General features: G+C 43.8%; 1 protein-coding gene across 3 annotated transcripts in view; it reads right to left on the reverse strand.

The window, feature by feature from the left end:
- The window catches only part of LOC137418138 (echinoderm microtubule-associated protein-like 2), a 165890-nt gene that overhangs the window by 75574 nt on the left and 69658 nt on the right, over positions 1–20658 (reverse strand). For all 3 annotated transcript variants that reach the window (XM_078786780.1, XM_068104128.2, XM_078786779.1), the window contains 7 exons: positions 20313–20657; positions 15961–16075; positions 15640–15756; positions 15494–15519; positions 9267–9293; positions 3528–3657; positions 425–574 (listed from right to left, as the gene is read on the reverse strand). In XM_078786780.1, coding sequence (XP_078642906.1) covers positions 425–574; positions 3528–3657; positions 9267–9293; positions 15494–15519; positions 15640–15756; positions 15961–16075; positions 20313–20643 — 896 coding nt within the window. In that variant the 5' untranslated portion in view covers positions 20644–20657. The remainder of the gene's footprint in view (positions 1–424; positions 575–3527; positions 3658–9266; positions 9294–15493; positions 15520–15639; positions 15757–15960; positions 16076–20312; position 20658) is intronic.

Here is a 20658-nt window from a genome sequence, read left to right on the forward strand (position 1 = left end):
ACGTCTTCTTCCTCTTTGCATTCGGTCGCTTTAGAGTTTTCCAGATTGAGTAGCTGTGGCACGATACGGCCAACGTTGGGTGAATCGGGTTTAGTGGGGAACAACTGTTCGGCCGCGGTTATACCTCCGCTCGGTAAAAATAACATCCTAATCCGCGGACCGTAACAATATATATATACGTGAAGCTACGTCCGCGTCTTATTTAATCTAACGATTATTTATTCAATACAAATGAGACGCCCTGCTCGTACTTTGGAGTTTCTACTATTTCTTACAGTTATATATATATATATATATATATATATATATACAGTATATATATATATATACATATATATATATATACAGAATAAATAAAAAGACCCTGTTACACATTTTGTGAAATTAGCAAGTCAAGGTTAAGAGGATTACCCTATCACCATACCATTTTACGTCTGTGTTGTGGCCGAGGTAGTGCCTCTGTGTGCCTTCTTCCACATTATAAAGAACGACGACAGAGGCCACGAAATACACCATCTCTCCCGTTGGCAGCATGTGGATATTGCAGCGACAATCATTTCCCCTGTAACCATAGCTGCACAACAATGTCAGTGAAGGAAAAAAAATGATAATTCAACTTCTTTGTACGAATGTGCAAGTTCAAAGCTGTTTAAGCCAAGTGGAAACTTGAATAAACTCCCCATGGCAGCCTGTGACGAAAAAGATTGCCCTGCCGGCCTAATATAAGTATTTAATTCAGCTGGGTAAGCTAATATTAAAATTCAGCAAGACTGGATAAGCTGAAGGTAAAAAAGAAAATGTTCATGCTAAATGATAAGAAAGTTGGGCAAGACGAATGCCAAATTCAGTTTGCAAACTCCTAAATTCTTCATTTTTTAAAAATTTCACAGGCACGAAATATATATCAAGCAGCATCAAATGGGAGGCTTAAGCATCAAAAATTGACCATTTTTTAAAATGTGGCATAACAAAAGATTTGATAAAAAGGCAGACTCTGCAGGAAATCCGTACTGATCATATGCGAACGTCAAGAGGTGAGCTTAGAGCAAGAAAAGAAGGGATGGAAGATGACACCAGAAGAGGGCACTGCACAACTTCAACAGGTGATGAAATTGCTGTCAAGGTGCAAAACATGACCATGAACAAGAGTGAGAATTAATTTGCAATACATGTCCACTACTGGTCGGTGCCAATGAATGTTTTTTTTTATGACTTAACAAATTTTTTTTAATTGATGGAATGCCCCGAATCTCAAACTTGTTCTGTAACTTATAACTAGATGGTATTCATAGAATACTTACCCTGCGCAGTCAACTTGGTGCGAGGCAACTCTTCTGTTTTTGAACGCTTTTTTTCTTTGATCCAATATGGTGGCCAGACCACGTGAGCGATTACATCATAAATTTATACTCTCTAATAGAATTGTTACATAGATCACACTCAATATATTTCAAACTGATCAGACTAAGCATTGTCCCTGTCAAATTATGACGTCATAATTACGACATCATTGACGTCATCGTTAACAACACCTATTCCCCATTTGGAGTTCTTTACAATGAGTCACGTTTCAATTTTTTCCATGGAACAGTTTTAGAGATATAGAGGTGTAACATTTTTCAGTTTTTCCAAGATGGCACCTGTACCACATGACCTATTGCATCATAATTATCATTAAAATATTATACAGGAGGATGTGCTCCTATGGTGAAAATTTCGTGTCAATCAGACCAAGAATTGCAGAGAAACATATTCATACTGATCGAATCAAGCGTTGTACTTGTTGAATTATGACGTCATAATTAAGGTACCGATGACATCATTGACATATCTTATTCACCATGGAGTTCTTTACAATGAGCCATGTTTCAACCTTTTCCATTGAGAGGTTTCAGAGATATGGAGGTGCAACGTTTTTCGATTTTTCCAAGATGGTGCCTGTACCATGTGACCTATGACGTCATAATTATCATGAATATATTCTACAGGAGGAGGCGCTCCTATGGTACAAATTTCGTGTCCATCAGACTTAGTTGGAGGAAAAAAAAAATTCTTACTGCTCAAGCGCTGTACTTGTCGAATTATGACGTCATAATGACGGGACCAATGACATCATCATTAACATATCATATTCCCCATGGGGAGTACTTGAGAATGAGCCTCGTTTAAAAAATTTCCATTGAGCGGTTTGGGAGATAGAGGTGTAAAGTTTTTCCAAGATGGCATCTGTACCACGTGCCCTATGACATCATAAATATGAGTAAAATAATTATACAGGTGGAGGCACTCCTATGGTAAACTTTCGTGTCAATTGGAGCAACGGTTGCCGAGAAAATGAATTTTAAAAATGCAGACACGTATGCCACACGCACACATGTACGGACACAACCGAATGCCTAACCCTGCTTTTCACTTCGCAAGTGCAGGGTAATAACGCCATGTACCAAGTTTCAGTTGAATATGTTAAAGGGTAAGGGGAAAATGTACAGAAAACCATAGGTGGGACGGAAGGACGGACAGACTGTAGAAAACAAGTATCCAGGGATGAAAAAATCCTGAGCAAAAGTTTGGCCAGAAAAACGGTGTCCGTAAGGATGTTTATGAGGGACCCGAGGAAGCATCGACGGCGAATCTCACAATAGATGTTGGAGAGACGTGATTTTCCAGAAATGTTTCTTTCCCAGGCTCGGAATGAAACGTGCGTTGACAATTTAAATGCCAAATCCAACCGACAATATATAAGGTCCAGAAATATGGAGATTCCGTTATACCACACAAATCCTGAGTTAGAACGTCCAATGTAAACGTTATGACATGTGCTTTTTGGGATTCTGTGTGAATAATTATGAGAACATCGTTACATGAAGGGAGTCCGATAGCTCGGGCGTATTGCGTGAATTATTAGGATTGAAGGAAAATCTAATATAAAGTGGAAAACAGCATGGTCAGTTGAGTCAAATAATTTTACTTTTCCAGGACACTGCTCCAGCGCATGAATCTCATGTGTTCATGGCAAAAAAACTTCCTGATTTTCCTCTTTTAGATATATTTGGATCTTCCCCCTTCCCGTTAAAGATGCATCCATGGACGTTTTGCTCCCAGACATCCATGGAAGCGTCCTTCAGGATTATGAAGCCATGACTGCTGTTCAACAGGACGACATACAAAAAAGTTATACTATGGGGGTTTAATTATGATAGAGCCTTCATTTGCATTAAAAAAATATCATCATTTAGCGAGTGAAATAAAGAAGATGAAACACAAAGCTCGATGATGTGGATAGAAATCGACAAGTGAAGCAGTTTTGCCAAAAAAAGGTATTTTCAAAACTTTGACTATTCTTTTATCAAGCCCTTTGTTTGTCTTTGCTATGCAAGTGTTGCTTTTGGCCCAGTTCTAACTTCCAGTTGAGGCAAGGTTTACCTTGATTGGAAAGATATGAAGGTACTGCAGGAAAATTATAACACTCAGAATGTCGAACCAGACAAATACGACATTGGATGGAAATTGCGAGATAAGCAGGATACACCCATTCCAGCCTGAGCTTCTCTTGCGGCAATGAAACTTTATTGTTCAGCATGTAGTTTCCTTCCGAATCAGATGGCAGGTACATGGTAACGGGACGACCTCGAACAAACATCTTCACGTAGTTCTCGTCTGTCGCATAAATAAAATGACATGGTTAAAATAAATATTTTGTTATGTTCATGGTGAGGGGGGGGGGGGGGGGGGGGGGTAGGGGAACTCATAGTCACAAGTAAGGGTAAGCGTGGTCCGTTTGCTCGTGCAGGGTGGACTATCATTTGTCATTTCCTGTATTAATCTGTGTCTAGGGTCAAGTTGTCTGATGCATGGCCCGCTTGGGGCGGGGGGGGGGGGGGGGGGGGAGAGCAGGGCATGGGGGGTGGGTGAGGTTAGACCAATATAGTGCTAGAGTTAAGGATGTCTTGCCTGCATCCAAAATTGGACTGGGGCTGGACTAAGCTGCCAGGTGAAATGGCAGCCCTTTTTTTTTGTATACAAGATCGAGGTTCGTGTAAGAGCTAACATTAATGACAAAAAAAACCAAATGGACACACATGAAACGAAATAAAGGGAGTGGGAGACAAGATTGGGAGAGAGGGGGAAGCACACAAGTACAACATTAGAGAGCAGGGACATCGGGAGATCTGTGGCAGGAGAGGGGGAGGAGGCGTGGAAAGGGGGAGGGGCCTTCGCTCAAACCTGACTGATCTCTCCATACAGGTTGCTTCTGACAATCCAGACTTGATCTGCTTAACAGAGACTTTCCTCCTTCAAGATGTCTCTGATTCCTTAATATCTCTTCCTGGTTACTCCCTCCTCCGGTATGATAGACCTGAGCCTCGGCCTGGTGGTGGGGTGGCTATCTTTATCAAAAACTCTCTTCCTCACTCTCCTTGCACTGCCCTCTCTCCTCCTCACCCCCAGGAGTACCTCTGGCTACGGCTTCCTCTCCGCTCCCACCTTTTGTTCATATGTGTTCTGTACCGTCCCCCAAACAGTGATGACTCCATCTACATTTCACTGTCTGACAACATGGACCAACTTCTATCCACTCATCCCAACTCTCTCTTCCTCATATGTGGTGACTTCAATTGTCATCATGCCACCTGGTTGGGTGTGGGTTCCTCTCTCACCAGTCATGGCACCTCAGCAAAGGACTTCTGTGACTCACTGGGATTGACACAATCTGTCAATTTCCCGACCCGGATCTCAGCCAATGGAGTATCTTCTCTTCTAGACTTGGTTATGACTAATTTCCCTGCTAATGTCTGCTGCTCTTCTTCTGCTCCAATCGGTTCTTCTGATCATGTGCTTGTCAAAGTGGACATCTCTCTGGCCATTCTCAGAGAGCCTCCTCAGCGTCGACGAGTCTGGCATTTCACTCAGGCCGACTGGGACGGTCTTCAAGCAGCCATCAATCGTCTGGATTGGTCTCCCATCTCCACTGCCTCTGACATCAATTCTTCCTGGGAATTCTTCCAAAGCAAACTGATCTCTCTCATGCACAGATTTATCCCATCTCGCCTTCAGTTGTCTTACCCTTCCTCCCGTCCATGGTACACTGAATCTTGTGGTGAGGCAGTTGCCCTGAAACAACTTGCCTTTGCCTCTTGGAAGGCTAATCCAACTGAAGGAAATCTCAGTTCCTTCCACCAAGCTCGGAACAAGTGTGTGTCTACCCTCAGGAGTGCCAGGAAGCACTATCTCTCCTCACTCAAGAATGAACTCTCAAACCTGTCTCCTTCCTCCAAATCCTGGTGGCGTCTGGTCAAATCCGTTTCTGGTGTTTGTTCCCCCTCCATCCCCTCCCTTACCTCAAATGGCCACACAGTTGACATCGCACGTGACAAAGCCAAATGCCTCAACTCTGTGTTTGCCTCAAAATCCTTAGTCCCAAACCCATCTCTCTCTGTTCCCACCTTTCCCAGTCGAACCAAACTGCTCCTGGACTCTGTGACCTTCTCTCCTGACAAGGTGGAGGAGTTTTTGTCAAACCTCGACTCTGATTCTGCAACTGGACCAGATGGCATCAGCCCACGGGTCCTAAAATCCTGCTCTGCCGCTCTATCTCACCCTCTCTCTGTTCTTTTCACCCTATCTTTTGCTCAAGGTCATCTGCCAGCATCCTGGAAATCAGCAAACATTACCGCTTTACACAAAAAAGGTGCAAAAACAGATCCTTGCAACTACAGACCAATCAGCCTGCTCCCAATTATCAGCAAAGTCATGGATTCCATCATTGCTTCGGATATGAAATCTTTCCTCTTCTCCAATGGCTTGATCTCTGATCATGAATTTGGTTTCAGACCAGGTCACTCTACTCTGGACATGCTGCTTCTGCTGTCTCAACAATGGATGGAGGTCCTCAATGCCAAACAGGAAATCAGAGCTGTCTCCCTTGACATATCACGTGCCTTCGATACGGTCTGGCACCCAGCTCTGCTCACCAAACTCTCCTCCTATGGCATCCATGGAAATCTCCATGCATGGCTTGCGGACTTCCTCTCTGGTCGTAGTCAACGTGTGGCCCTGAATGGATTTCTCTCATCTCCCCTTCCCGTTCAGGCTGGAGTTCCCCAAGGCAGTGTGCTGGGCCCTGTGCTTTTTCTGGTCTTTATCAATGATCTCTCCGACTCTCTGGAAAATCCTCTGTATCTCTTTGCTGATGACTCCACTCTCTGCCGCTCCATTCCTCTTCCCTCAGATCGGCAGTCTGCAGCCTCCTCACTCTCTGAAGACCTGGACAAAATCACAGACTGGTCAAACATGTGGAACATGTCTTTCAATCCTGACAAATCTCACACTCTTACTATGTCTCTCCGAAAAGATCGACTGGACAACCCTCCCATCTACTTTCTCAACAATCCTCTCCAAGAAGTTCTGTCGCTCAAGCGTTTGGGTCTCACCATCTGCCATGATCTTTCTTGGGAAAACCATATTTCCAAGCTGGCCTCCAAAGCCAGTCGCCGACTGGGCATCCTCCGTCGTGCGAAGTCCTTCCTAGGCACACCTGAGCTCCTCACCACATACAAGGCTTTCATCCGCAGCTCAATGGAATACTGTTCTCCCCTATGGGCTGGTGCTCCTGCCTCACACCTGGCTCAGCTTCACGCTGTTGAATCCAAAGCTTTCAGAATCATTGGAATCTCCCGCGATGAAGCTATCTCTGAGGGCTTTTCACTCACTCACCGCAGGCAGGTGGTCTTTCTGTCTTCTACCGACTCCTCTCCGGCCTTGCTCCCCCAGCTCTCTCTGTGCTCTGTCCCCCAAATATTCCTACAGGTCGCACAAGATCTGCCAGCCACCCTCTGATGGTTAAACTGCCGAAATCTCGGCTCTCTGCTCACCTTCACTCTTTCATTCCTCTTTTCTCCCGCCTCTGGAACAAACTCCCACACTCACTTCAATCACACTCCTCCCTCCAGGTCTTCAAAACAGCTGTTCACCACCATCTCTTATCTTCCCCCATCCAAAACCTTGATCTTTTCTACCCCCACTAATTCACCCCAGATCCACCTTGTTTGAAATTCCAACTTCTTTCCTGGAAGTCTTGGCAGTGTCCATATGTTTTGTACCTCTCCCACCCCCCCCCCCCCCCTTCCAATGCCTTCCCCCCAAAGCCCTCTCCCTCCACACAGTTCTCTCGATGTCTCCATGTCTCTCGGTCCCTGCTCTCAAATGTTGTGTTTGTGTCCTTCCCCCTCTCTCCCCATCTTGTCTACCGCTCCCGATGTTATTTGTTTTGTGTGTCTGTTTGTCTTTCTGTGTGATTAATGCTCGCTCTTTCACGAGCCTCGATCTTGTATACAAAAAAAAAAAAAAAAAAAAAAAAAAAAAAAAAGATCTGTGCGGGGGGCCCTATGGGAAATGGCGGCTCTGCGTGGACTTCTTGCAACCAGGTCATGACATCGGGGATGGCAATTGGCTCCCTAACGAGCCCTGACACTCGCGTTAGGATTGGCGGAGTGGAGTATGCCTACAAGCCGGCCTGCCATTTGGCATGCGTGCTGCCCCTCCACCTCCCTCCTTCCCCCATCCTCAAGCTGCAAGTGCGCTACTTTTCGTGCCGCTTTTCAAAACCTGGTGGTTTAGTGTGAGTGGGCGGATGAATGCTTGTGCACAGTAGCCTCTTATTATCCATCGTTAAGTAGTGTTTATTTATTATTCGTCAATGTCTGTCTTTCATCCTGCTCGATACATTCCGTTTATGTTGTCTCGTATAACTAATTATTATTCATATATCTCTGAAGAACATGTGTCCGCATGATTTAGCATCTCGCTGCGCTGCAGTAAAAACTCAAATTGGGTGGAATAACTTCACTAATCACCGACGAGCCTTAGATCTTGTTTGGCTCGTGAGAATATTCTCTGCTCAGCTGTGTTAACAATCAGATTCGGCCTTAAGTTGGCCATCTGCGAAGCATGTGCTTCAGCGTTCTGCATTACCTGACCTGACTCGTACCTAACGGTCGGGGTTGGGGGCGGATTTAAGGGGGTGGGTGTAAACGTGACAATATTAACAAAATTGGATATAATGGTACAACACAACAACAACAAGCATTTTAAGGCCATTTTCCCTGCTAGAGCGGGGGTTAGCCTTGCGGTCCCCATGACAATCTTCTCCATTTTGCCCTAATTTCTGCATCTCTCCTTGTTAACCCCCTTGCCCGCATTTCTTCTTCCACCATCTTTAGCCAAGTCTTTCTCGGTCTTCCCCGTCCTCTACTTCCCTCTACATTCATTTCCATCACTCTTCTCAACCAGTCACTTTCATCCTTCCTCAACACATGACCAAACCATCTCAACCTGTTTCTCTTCACAGCATCCATCACAGATATACAAAAAAAATCAAATATAAAATAAAACCAAACAGACATTTGGCCTTTCTGCTGGCTCGCCATTTAAAATTGTACTTCGGCCTCAAGCTATAGCGTACTTATTGACTCCATCTGCAGTTGGGTTGGCCTGTTTCGGGAACTGTGGTTGTTGTTGTTTTTCGGTCCCCTTTTTGAAGCAATGTTTTACGGCCGGATGCCCTTCCTGACGCCAACCCTTTTTGCCGCCTTTAACGACAAGCAGGGAATTACCAGTGAACTGGTACTCAATTTGCCGACCTCGGAAGGATGACAGGCTGAGTCAACCCCCCTGGTGTTAATTCAGCGATTGACCGGGATTCGAACCCAGGATCCTAGGATCCTAAGCCGGCACCCTAGCCGCTAGCCCAACACCAGGGACTACAACACCAACACCGCCCAACAGCGATGCCGTCTTTTTGCGCTTGTGATACACGTATGTAAAAGCTCCTCCGCGACTCCCACATCATTGTGAAAAAATAAGATAAATAATCATATCGAACTGTGTTTGCATCACCAAGCAATTTTATAACCGAAATGAATCCAAGATTTCTAATCTTTTTTTTGGGGGAAATCTCAAAAATAGTTCAGCATTGACAAATAGCAGGAAATTGCCGTGGTTGTTATGATTGGGAATCGACTCCAAATCAAGAACGGAAGCAAATTGGATCATAAAGACGTCACAGCGCTTCAATAAATTGATTGAAAAAGATGTGGAGGAAACGAAGAAGCATAAAACCTTTCATGATCGGAATACGAACACAGGTGAGTTAGCCATTTATGGTGCATGACATTAAATGCCTGATGGGTTCTATTGCCATGGAATGAAAGACAAAGAAGGTGACATTTGGGAATGGGGAAAAGGAAAACCATGCGATGGTCACTCACCTGCAGAGTAGGTAACGCGACGTTTATCTGTGGAAAAGAGGGAAGAATTTAGATTAGAACCGCTCAATCATATCGGAAAAGGAGTTCATGTACATGTGGAGCACGTCTCGGTAAAAATGCAGAGCTTTGTCACACAAGGCAGTGCAAGTCCGAGCCGCCCTGAAAATACTCTGAAACAAGATTCCTTATATAATCGAACAGTCTAAAAAACTCTCCGCTGAAGTAATGACCTCAGACAAGAGAGGGCTGAGTTTGAAGGCACAGATGTGTGTGAAAGTAAGATATTTCTCAAGCTCTTATTCCAAACAAGCTGGGCTTACAAGGCCCAGCGATGCGTTCTCATAAACAAGATCCCTTGTGTTACATTTGGCAGTGAAACATATTGAGCCAGGCACATAAAAATCAAAGGATACATATTACATCATACTCTGCTCGAGGTTAACAATACTCTTAACTTGAAGGCAACAAGAATTAAATGGCAACTATTCCCATAACTTTCTCCCTTTGGAAAATGTTAAAAAACGTCTCCAAGGCTGGATCTGACCGAGCCGTGAAACAACATGTTTTGAAGCAAGCAAAGGAAAGATATAATTATATATATAATTCAGGTGCTCTGGGTCACGTGGTGCCCCCCATGCCCCCCCCCCTGCCCGACAGACATACATACATACATACATACATACATATATATATATATATATATATATATATATATATATTGTGTTATGAATTTGGTAATGCAACATCTAGAGCTAGGTAGATCTGAATAGGTAGGTATTCGGCTGTCGTGACAGGGACTCTACATGTAATAAGTTATTGATGTTCAGGCGGTTGTCGGGGTAAGATGTATGAGTGTGGATCTACCTGGAGATTCGAGTGTTAAATAGTGAGGGATTAAAGGTAACGCCCCTGTGAGTATCACCTAGTAATCAAACCTTTGTCCTTTATGGCACTGCAAACCACATAAACATTAGTTAGGTCCTTAGCGCAACATTAAATAATCCCCTTTCCCTGACAAGGACTTCGTATTAAATTGACAGGAAACCAGGTCAAAAACACCACCACAATTGGCCGCCACCGTGTACACCTCCAAAGGCCTACAAACCTGGCCGGCACGTGTTATGCCAGGACCGCGGGGTCACGGACGGGAGATGTCAGGAGTCGCGGGAGGCTTTGATTGGCTGAGGAGTGCGCCAATGTGACGTGATCGGCGACCAATATAGGCGACGGTCGGACGCCATTTCAGTAGTTCGCGAAGTTGAGTTGAGTTCGTGGCAGACGCAGGCAGGCACCAGAGAAGTTGAGTCGCAAGTCACACGGAGTTAGTTCGCCAGTTGGAGTTGGAGAGGACACGCCATTTCGGGCAGTCGCAGTCGAGTTCGAGCTTGGCAGTGAGCAATTGAGAAGCGAGTTGGAAGGACGAGACGTGCAGTCCCACCTGCGTTCTCTCCGGTCCTGTCTTCGTGCTTTGTGTGGGGATCGACCTCGTGTGAAGCTGCTGGCTTGCGTTGGGTGCTTTGGAGCGTGGTGCACGGACCTGGTGGGCGGCGAGAGGATCGGAGCCTGGTGGAGCAAGGCCTCGTGGGTGCATCGGGGCCGAGCGGTGCCGGGGTGGACGGCAAACAATACAAGACGACAAAGACAGATAAGCCGAGCTCCTTGTGTACATTTTACAAGACGTGTTATTTTCGTAATTAATCTCCCTCGTTTGTGTTTGCTGTCAGTCGCGTGGGGACGTCCCGATTTAGGTTTATTAGAGTTATTAGATTTACCGGCGGGCTTTTTCACTGGCTTTACTTTTCCTAATAAACCCTTATATTACTTTTTGTACATAATATCTGAACGCAGTTTTCCTGGGTGTTTGATTTTAATAGATAAGGTTGCGGAGCCTTCGCTGCGTCCCGCCATTCCGCGCGTTGGTGTCGAACTTGAGTCCGCCATTGAGTGTTCGCCTCGGGAGTTAAAGTCTCGCAAATCGGTCATCCGTAACTGTGGTGTTAACGACGGTTACGCGACAATATATAGTGTGATGGCTGCGAGGCCCCAGTGAGGACAAAGCACATCCACATAGGTTAAAGTTAGTTACGACTCAGTATTCCGTTCTAAACTAATAAGATATATCGTATTCATGTGGATAGACGTGCGTTGTGAATGAGTTAGCTTAAGTACACATTCTTTTCCTTTCTACATCTTGCACTCCAACCATTTCCCGCTAGCAACACGGATCACGCTGTCCTCGTGTCCTCCACTTTGGTGGATAATTTGGCGCAATTGACTTGAAGGTGAGGGGGACAAGGAACCTCGTTGTCGATTCCCCCAAGAGGAAGCCAAACATTAAAAGTGACAGGTGCGCACAAATTCTCACTCCTCCCCCCCTTCCTGGGAGGATTCACCCCAAGGGCTCCATCCCACCTATCGGGCTCCATTACAGAAACGGGATCCGGCCAATCGCCAGTGGTGAGGGTCAATCCACACTCGTGGCCTCTGCACCAATGAGGATACGAGAACCGCGAGGAAGGGGGTAAGGGGTGAAGAAATAAGAGGAGAGATGCGGGGAAGGACACGGCATTCATATCAGAGATTATCATAATGATTCTTATCAGGGCATGATCATTACATTACCCTTCTTTGCACTTCGGGACTGTCTTTTCGCACTTCTTTCTTCCTTGTTCTACAGCTCACTTACTTTGCTGTGCTTCGCTCGCCTCCTTCACACTATTAGTTCTTGTCTGTCGCACTTTCATTCCTCCTCACTTCACCGCACACACCTCTACACACCAAGCCCTGCACACCTTTGCCTCAGCCCGGTTGCCCACCGTGTCGTCGAGCCACGTCGGAGCTGTCCACCTCACCTCGCTACGCTTCACCGGCTGCATTCCCGCCCAAGCTGCGTATTACATCGAGTTGAGCCAGATACCACCGGGTGACCCAAGAGATTGGGGGAGTAAACGGAGCGGAGAAGAGAATCCAGGTGGGTGTGTGAGGGGGACGCGATACAAATCATCGGGCCAGAACATTGGGTGGCTGCAATCTAGCCGGGTTGTGGCCAGGTGTGTCGGGGCTCACAGACGACCCCACACTACTTCTTTCTCACCTTTCTTCTTCTTCTTCTTCTTCATCACCACCTTCTAATCTTTCACTTCTTCAGGTGTATGTCATGGCGCTAATTAATTAAAGTGCTAAAGTGATCGATTAAGGCATCCGATGGAACGAATGACGCCTGGTGAACAAGGGGAAATATATTCGTTCTGTACTATTTGGATATAATTATCGCCATTGCCTGTGCTCGCGTTCCCGCCATTTCCTGTATAAATTGCCATTGCTCGTTTTCTTGCCATTTCTTGCCTTGCTTGCTCATTAAAACCCATGTGGTAAAGAACATCAAACTTTGTCTTGACTTATCCTGGTCGGGTTTTGTTCTGAGATATCGCTCCTGGGGATAATTAGCCCAAGCGGTTGATTGGACTTTGATAGACGATCCGGTGCGGCTCGTAACGTTGGTTCGCTCGGCCAATTAACATCCGCTGTGCGCCCGCCGGCATGGTTCCCCATCTACTTCAGTCATCTGTAAACCGACACTGGGCATGAAGATCCGTCCAAAGGTGAGTGTTGTCGATGGTGTCCGTGGTCTTTTTTACAGACGCGTCAGCCTTTCAGAGTTATGGGGCCAGGTCCACCACAATATAATACAGTATGTATATTGTATATTATATACATATATATTTATGTATAAAAAGATAATAAAGATCATCTGCGTAGGTGAAATATCATAAAAGAATGATGAGGGTAAAAAATACACCGTTTCTTTTAAAACGGTGTATTTCCTACCCTTATCGTTCATATATATACATATTTAATGTGTAAAACTGATATATTTAATGTATATACAGTGCATTCAGAAAGTATTCAGACCCCTTCACTTTTTTCACATTTTGTTATGTTGCAGCCTTGTGCTGAAATCGTTTATTCATTTTTTCCCTCATCAATCTACACTCAATACCCCATAATGACAAAGAGAAATCAGGATTTTAGAAAGTTTTGCAAATTTATTAAAATAAAAAACTGAAATATCACATTGACATAAGTATTCAGACCCTTTGCTATGACACTTGAAATTTAGCTCAGGTGCCTCCCATTTCTCTTGATCATCTTTGAGATGTTTCTACACCTTGATTGGAGTCCACCTGTGGTAAATTCAATTGATTGGACATGATTTGGAAAGGCACACACCTGTCTATATAAGGTCTCACAGCTGACAATGCATATCAGAGCAAAAACCAAGCCATGAGGTCGAAGGAACTGCCTGCAGAGCTCAGAGACAGGATTGTGTCGAGGCACAGATTTGGGGAAGCCCACAAAAAAATCTCTGCTGCATTGAAGGTTCCCAAGAGCACAATGGCCTCCATCTATCTATAATTCCAGTAATCTCTGTACGTTTGTACGTTTGTACGTTTGTCTGTCTGTGACCGCTGTTTCTCGACAACCACGGGTCCGATATACTTTTAACTTGCCAGGTATATTGCTGGGGACCCGAGGATGTGCCTTTTCAAGGTTTCATATTAATCGGACAATTACTTACCGAGCTATGTACAAAAAACGATTCAACCAATCAGAGAGCAGCGAACGATCGCGTGTGCCGGCGTTGCGAATGGACCAAACCATTCCATGTAAATAGAGGGGGGGGTTCTGTGGTCGTTGCGAATGGACGAAACCATTTCATGTAAATAGAGGGGGGGGATTGTCACTGTACTCGCAAGCCGTTCGCCGTTCGCTTTGGCGTTGCGAATGGACCAAACCATTTCATGTAAATAGAGGGGGGGGATATAATTTTAGATAGATATATAGTACGGGCATATATATAGTACGGGCATGCCCTAGTAATTCTTAAATGGAAGAAGTTTGGAACAACCAGGACTCTTCCAAGAGCTGGCCGCTCGGCCAAACTGAGCAATCGGGGGAAATGGGCCTTGGTAAGAGAGGTGACCAAGAACCCCATGGTCACTCTGGCTGAGCTCCAGAGCTCCAGAGATCCTGTGTGGAGATGGGAGAAACTTCCAGAAGGACAACCATCACTGCAACACTCCACCGATCTAGGCTTTATGGCAGAGTGGCCAGACGGAAGCCTCTCCTCAGTGAAAGACACATGAAAGCCGCTTGGAGTTTGCAAAAAAGCACCTAAAGGACTCTCAGACTGTGAGAAACAAGATTCTGTGGCTGAAACGAAAACGATTTCAGCATAAGGCTGCAACATAACAAAATGTGAAAAAAGTGAAGGGGTCTGAATACTTTCTGAATGCACTGTACATATAAATAAAAATATGTATATAAACATATATATATACTGTATATATATATACATATATATATATATATTAAAGCCTTAAATATCATGGGTTTGAATATCCTGGTTTTGACCAATCATGGGCAACCTCTATGTACTGACTGATTTATTTATCGTGGGGTTTAATTTCAACCAATTGCGATTTTTGAGCTGAACTGGGATGGTTATCTTGCACCAAGAGACTTTCAAGCACCGTTAATAATTTAAATGGCACCGGAGATTCCGTGGTGCGGTTATGGTTAATTATTCTGGCTGCAAAGTGGCTTTGGCGTGCGTGTACGCTTTTAATGGTAATTTTCTGACACTGGAGGGCAATTCCATGGCTCAAAACCCACAACAAAGATCATGTGCATACCTACATACATACATTATGTTGCCAAAAATGGGAAAACTTTAACATGCAAAAAAAAAATTATGGATAAGTACTCAAGTTATCAGATGATTAATTGTTTTTCTCAGAGATCATTGAAGAGCTGTGTAATTCCTAAGTTGTAAAATAAAGTAATGTTGCAAGGAAGGCTCTCAAGTTTGTTTGTGTGCTTCACCTTCTCTTGTCTTCCGCTCCCTCTTTTTATATATTTTGTCTGTCTGGTTGATTTGTTTGTGAAGTAAATGTCAGCTCTTTCACGAGCCTCGATTCAGTATACAAAAAAAAAGAAAAAAAAAGAAAAAAAAAAGAAGAAGAAGTGTGGGTGGGAAAGGAGTGTAACGAGATTCGAATTTTTCAAATCTCTTTGCAATTCAAAAGTAATGTTTGTTGTAACTAAAGAACTATGATCTCGCTTTAATGTTGTGTAATGGCCGTGGCCGGCAATGGCTTCTTGAGAAAATTAATCAGATAAAAGGAAGCTTTTGAGGAAAGCTTTGCTCAAGTTTAATAGCTTACCGGAGCAGTATTCAATCTTGGGGTTACTAGAAAGAGCAAGATGGAGTAAACGAGAGTGAGATGGATGTGATCAAAAAAACAAGTTTACATATTCAAACTTAAAATCAGATGACAAGGGCAATAATAATACGATGTCAATAACTTACTCTTGATTCTTTCCCTTGGTGTCGACGAGAGACTTTGTGCGTACAGCACGGACCTCCCTTCGGCCTTCCTTGCGTCGAGGGCTCACCAAGCGGTCAAGTGTTGCACTGTCCAAAGGCCTGTGGGATCAAGGTTTCACAGAAAAAAAAGGCTTGGTTCTTTAACCACACATAATAATAAATATATTAGATTGGTGGTTTATTTTCTGATAAGTCTTTTCTGTGAGAAGAGAGAATGTGGATTTTTAAAAGTCGTGTTATACAAATGAGTCGAGTCAAGTATGCTTCCAGGTCGTAGATAGTCCTGCAACGTTTTATACATACGTGCGGGATGAAGAGGAGAGAGTGGTGAGGGAGCCACCGGCCTTGCGAGGAGTAAGTGATGGGCTGTCGCCCACTAGACTGGAGCGAGAGGGATACGATGACAGGGATGTACGGCCTGGACAGTGGGACGACAGCATATGAGGAAAGTGGTAAAACAAAACGGATAGCATGACAATCACGCATGATATCATGGTGAGTGGCAAGGCCATAATCAAATCGAAATCTTAAACAAACCCTCTTAAGGTTCACAATGTAAAGACAAGCGTTACACCTAGGTCCCCCGTCGGTGAAGTGATGCGAGTTGACAAAGTGGAAGACGCAAGGCGGCCATCTTGGATTTTGACGTGGCGACGCAATTTTCAATAGCATTCTCCCTTATGCGTAGATACACCCACACACCAGATTAGAAGTTAGTAGTTAGTTTATTTTTCAAGATATTTCGCTCACAAGGTTCAGACATATATATGATGGCGGCCATCTTGGATTTTGACGTGGCGACCCAATTTTCAATAGCTTTCTTCCTTATGCGTAGGTACACCCACACACCAGATTAGAAGTTGGTACTTCGCTTATTTTTCAAGATATTCTGCTCACAAGGTTCAGACATACATGGCGGTGGCCATCTTGGATTTTGACATGGCGACCCAATTTTAAACAGCGTTCTTCCTTATGCGTAGATACACCCACACACCAGATTAGAAGTTGGTACTTCGCTTATTTTTCAAGATATTCCGCTCACAATGTTGAGACATACATGGCGTCAGACATACATGGCGGCGGCCATCTTGGATTTCGACGTGGGTTGCACCCACACACCAAATTAGAATTCGGTCCTTCGCTTATGCACGCACGCACGCACGCACACACGGACGGACGCACACACAAACGGAGGGGAAAACCATAGTCCCCCTTTCGCTCCGTGGTGCGATGGGGGACAAAAAGCTCTGCGTTCAACTCATCGTCTCAAGCCCAAGTCTCAAAAACCACAACAATCGTTTGCAAAGATAGCAAACATCAAATAAAAAGGAAGTCTGGAAACATATGCAGTTAATAATGCTATATCTATCTATAATTCCAGTAATCTCTGTACGTTTGTACGTTTGTCTGTGACCGCTGTTTCTCGACAACCACGGGTCCGATATACTTTTAACTTGCCAGGTATATTGCTGGGGACCCGAGGATGTGCCTTTTCAAGGTTTGAAATTAATCGGACAAGTACTTACCGAGCTATGTCCAAAAAACGCTTCAACCAATCAGAGAGCAGCGAGCTATCACGTGTGCCGAACGTGGCGATCAGACTCTACCTCGGACGGCACATTTGACAGCGTATTCATTTATTTCACGTTGGAAAACTATGTTGCCGTTAAACTATGTTTTAAAACGAATTCAAACTGCGATTAAATTAAAACGATTCATCGTAACTGCGACGATTTGCGAACTTCCGGCAGCCAATCACAGAACGCTTTGTTGCGTAGGCGTGGCCGATGTGAGACGAGCGGAGCTGAGCGCGTTACGAGCTGACCGCCATTACGGTACGTAATTCGATTTCTTATGCGCATTATTTCTCCCAATTCAGTCAGAGCGAAGGGCGGAAGCGAAGAGCGTTGTTTTTTTTGTTTACGGGCGTACGGGCGGGGTAGAGCGTACGGGTAGCGTTTTTTTTTTTTTGGCAAGGAACGGGCACCCACGTACGGGCAATGCCCTAGTAAATATAAATGCAGCTATATAAATAAAGTCATACAAGATGATATAAAAACAATGAAGGAAAAAAAGGTCAGAATGAGCTGGAATGGTATCTACAAAGCTACGTTTCCAACCACAAATTAAATTCAACTCGAAGAGGAGACACAAATGGCGGATAAATATTCAGTTGTCACATTCCGCTCTTCATCCCTCCATAACCTCCTACACCCACTAATACGAAACCTTTTTAACAGAAACGGTGCAATCCAAACTCTTTGCTCAAGGATAAGTTAAAATCAGCCACGCGACGTCTCAAGTCCTGTTTAAACCAATTTTGGAGAATATTAATCACTACTACGAGTCAAACCTGCTGCAGGTAAAGAAAGTATTAATTAGCCATTTCTAGCATTATTTAATTACTTAAATGTATGTGAAGTTGAAGGAGGTGAAGATGTTGAAAAAAGTTGTTTTAATGGACAAAATATAGCCTGGTGTTGGCTTAACGGTAAAAGTGGCTGGATTAAGATCTTAGGATCTCGAGTTTGAGCCTCTGGCGTGCCGTTAAATCGCACCAGGTGAGTTGACTCAGCCTGTCCTCCTTTCGAGGCCTGCTAAATGAGTACCAGCTTACTGGAATGGATGCACTGCATCAGCGGCACAGCTGTGCTCCCAAAAATGATGCAACCAGCAGCACTATTTTTTTGTATTTTATTTTTAGCTGCTTATGCCATGTTTAGCATACGGAATAAAAAGGAGTCTGAATACAAAGTGGAGGCAGACTGGCTTTTCATTTTCAGATGCTTTCTAGTTTTGTATCAAATCTTATCTTTACATTTCAATTTTTCTACTTTTCTTAAGTTAGTCATTCCATATGCTTGCTCTTCCTTTACCACAGCAAGTACATATTACCTTTGGTCATTCAGCTCTTCTATGATGTTAGACAAAGTGTATTTCCAAAAATATTTAAAAATGAAGCATCTGAAAATGCAAAGCCTGTCTGCTCCATTTGTATTCAGATGTCTTCCTCTTCTTCTTATTCTTATTCTGTATGCTCAAAATTACGAAAACAGTTAAAAAAATACCAAATTAAAATTGATAATTTTATGCAAAGCCTTTAAGCTTTAGATCTAAAAAAAAATAATAATAATAATAATTCAGCTTCTAGCTTTTGATTGGTCAAACAATTCTGTGACCGAACATGCAAATTCTTAAAATTTCAGATCAATTGGATAAAAATTGATGATTTTATGCAACCTTGACCTTTGACCTTTTGATCTAAAAACAAATAAACAATGGACTCCTCCCTTTTGATTAGTGACCAATTCAGTTACCTGATAAGTAAGTTCTTTAAATTCCAGATGAATCGGGTGAAAATTGGTGATTTTACGCAACCTTAAGCTTTGACCTTTTGATTAAAACAACAACAACCGCCTTGTAGCTTTTGATTGGTGAACCAATTCAGTGACCCAATATGCAAATTCTTTAAATTTCAGGTCAATCGGGTGAAAATTGACGATTTTATGTGATGCTGACTCTTGACCTTTTGGCAAAGGTATTAATTTGCCTTCTCCATATTCTCATAATAAAGCTTCGTTGAAAATGTTATGACAAAACTCAAATGGTAAATTAAAATTTTAGGTCAATTGGATGAAAATTGATGATTGTAGCCGATGCTGACCTTTGACCTTTTGACCAAATTATTAATTTGCCTTCTCCATATTCTCAAAATAAAGCGTTGTTGAAAATTTTATGGCAAAACTCAAATGGTAAATTAAAATTTTAGGTCAATTGGATGAAAATTGATTATTGTAGCCGATGCTGACCTTTGACCTTTTGACCAAATTATTAATTTGCCTTCTCCATATTCTCAAAATAAAGCGTTGTTGAAAATTTTATGGCAAAACTCAAATGGTAAATTAAAATTTCAGGTCAATTGGATGAAAATTGATGATTTTATGCGACGCCGACCTCTGACCTGACAAATTTTTACATTAACCTCTGTATTATCATTATAAAGCTTTGGTGAAAGTTTGATAACAATAGCTGAAATGGTAAAAAGGTTACGGCCTGGACAGAGACAGACAGACAGACAGACAGACAGACAGACAGACAGACAGACAGACACACACACACACACACACACACACACACACACACACACACACACACACACACACACACACACACACACACACACACACACACACACACACGTGATTACTAAACCCCGTCTCCTGTTGTGCACGGGACGGACTAACAAAGCAACATGAAGTAAATGCTGATAGTTGTAATGGACATTTTCTTGTTACTCCGTGAACCGATGCCAATAGCAATGTTGTCTGTGGATGAGACTTATCACTCACATCGGTCATGGCTGTGTTGGATTTTTTAGTTGAAAGAAAGTCTGCACAATCCTAACTTAAGGTCTTGTTCATACAAGCATCACCGGACATGACAGGCTACTCTATTTTTCTTAAGATATCCTCGATCTTCTCTAATCTTTCTTCCTCCACCCCCACACACTCCCTGCTCCCTTGCATTCTCCAATCATCTCACTCTCCTTTTTATGTCCCCCCATTGCACTCTACAATTCTACCCTGTTCTTTTGCGCTCCATATTTGCCCAAACTTGATCCAATTTTTTCATTATTATTCTTTTCGACAACGTACCTGGTCGGCCTCCAGGGCCATGCTCCTCTGCGGCTGCCAGCCTCCTCAAGACGTCCGCCAGCGCTGCCTTGAGCACGGTAATCTCGTCGTCTTGAGCTCGGGCCCTCCTCTCGAGGGCCGCAAGGCGCGAAAGCCCATCGACCCCGAGCGCATCACACGCCTCGACACCGTCAGACATTGCTCCGGCTCCTCCACAACTTTTCTGACACGTCTTGACCTCACTGTTCAAGGTCAGATTGTCTGTAGCTGAATGTCGCTGATCCAGCAATCCATCTAGTGGGCCGTCTGCATCGTCATCACAGTTCCCATCACAGACGGCTGACTCTTCCATTTGGAGGTGACCATC

Source organism: Myxine glutinosa, chromosome 11, assembly GCF_964187855.1.
Source record: "Myxine glutinosa chromosome 11, kmMyxGlut1.1, whole genome shotgun sequence".
NCBI lineage: Eukaryota > Metazoa > Chordata > Myxini > Myxiniformes > Myxinidae > Myxine > Myxine glutinosa.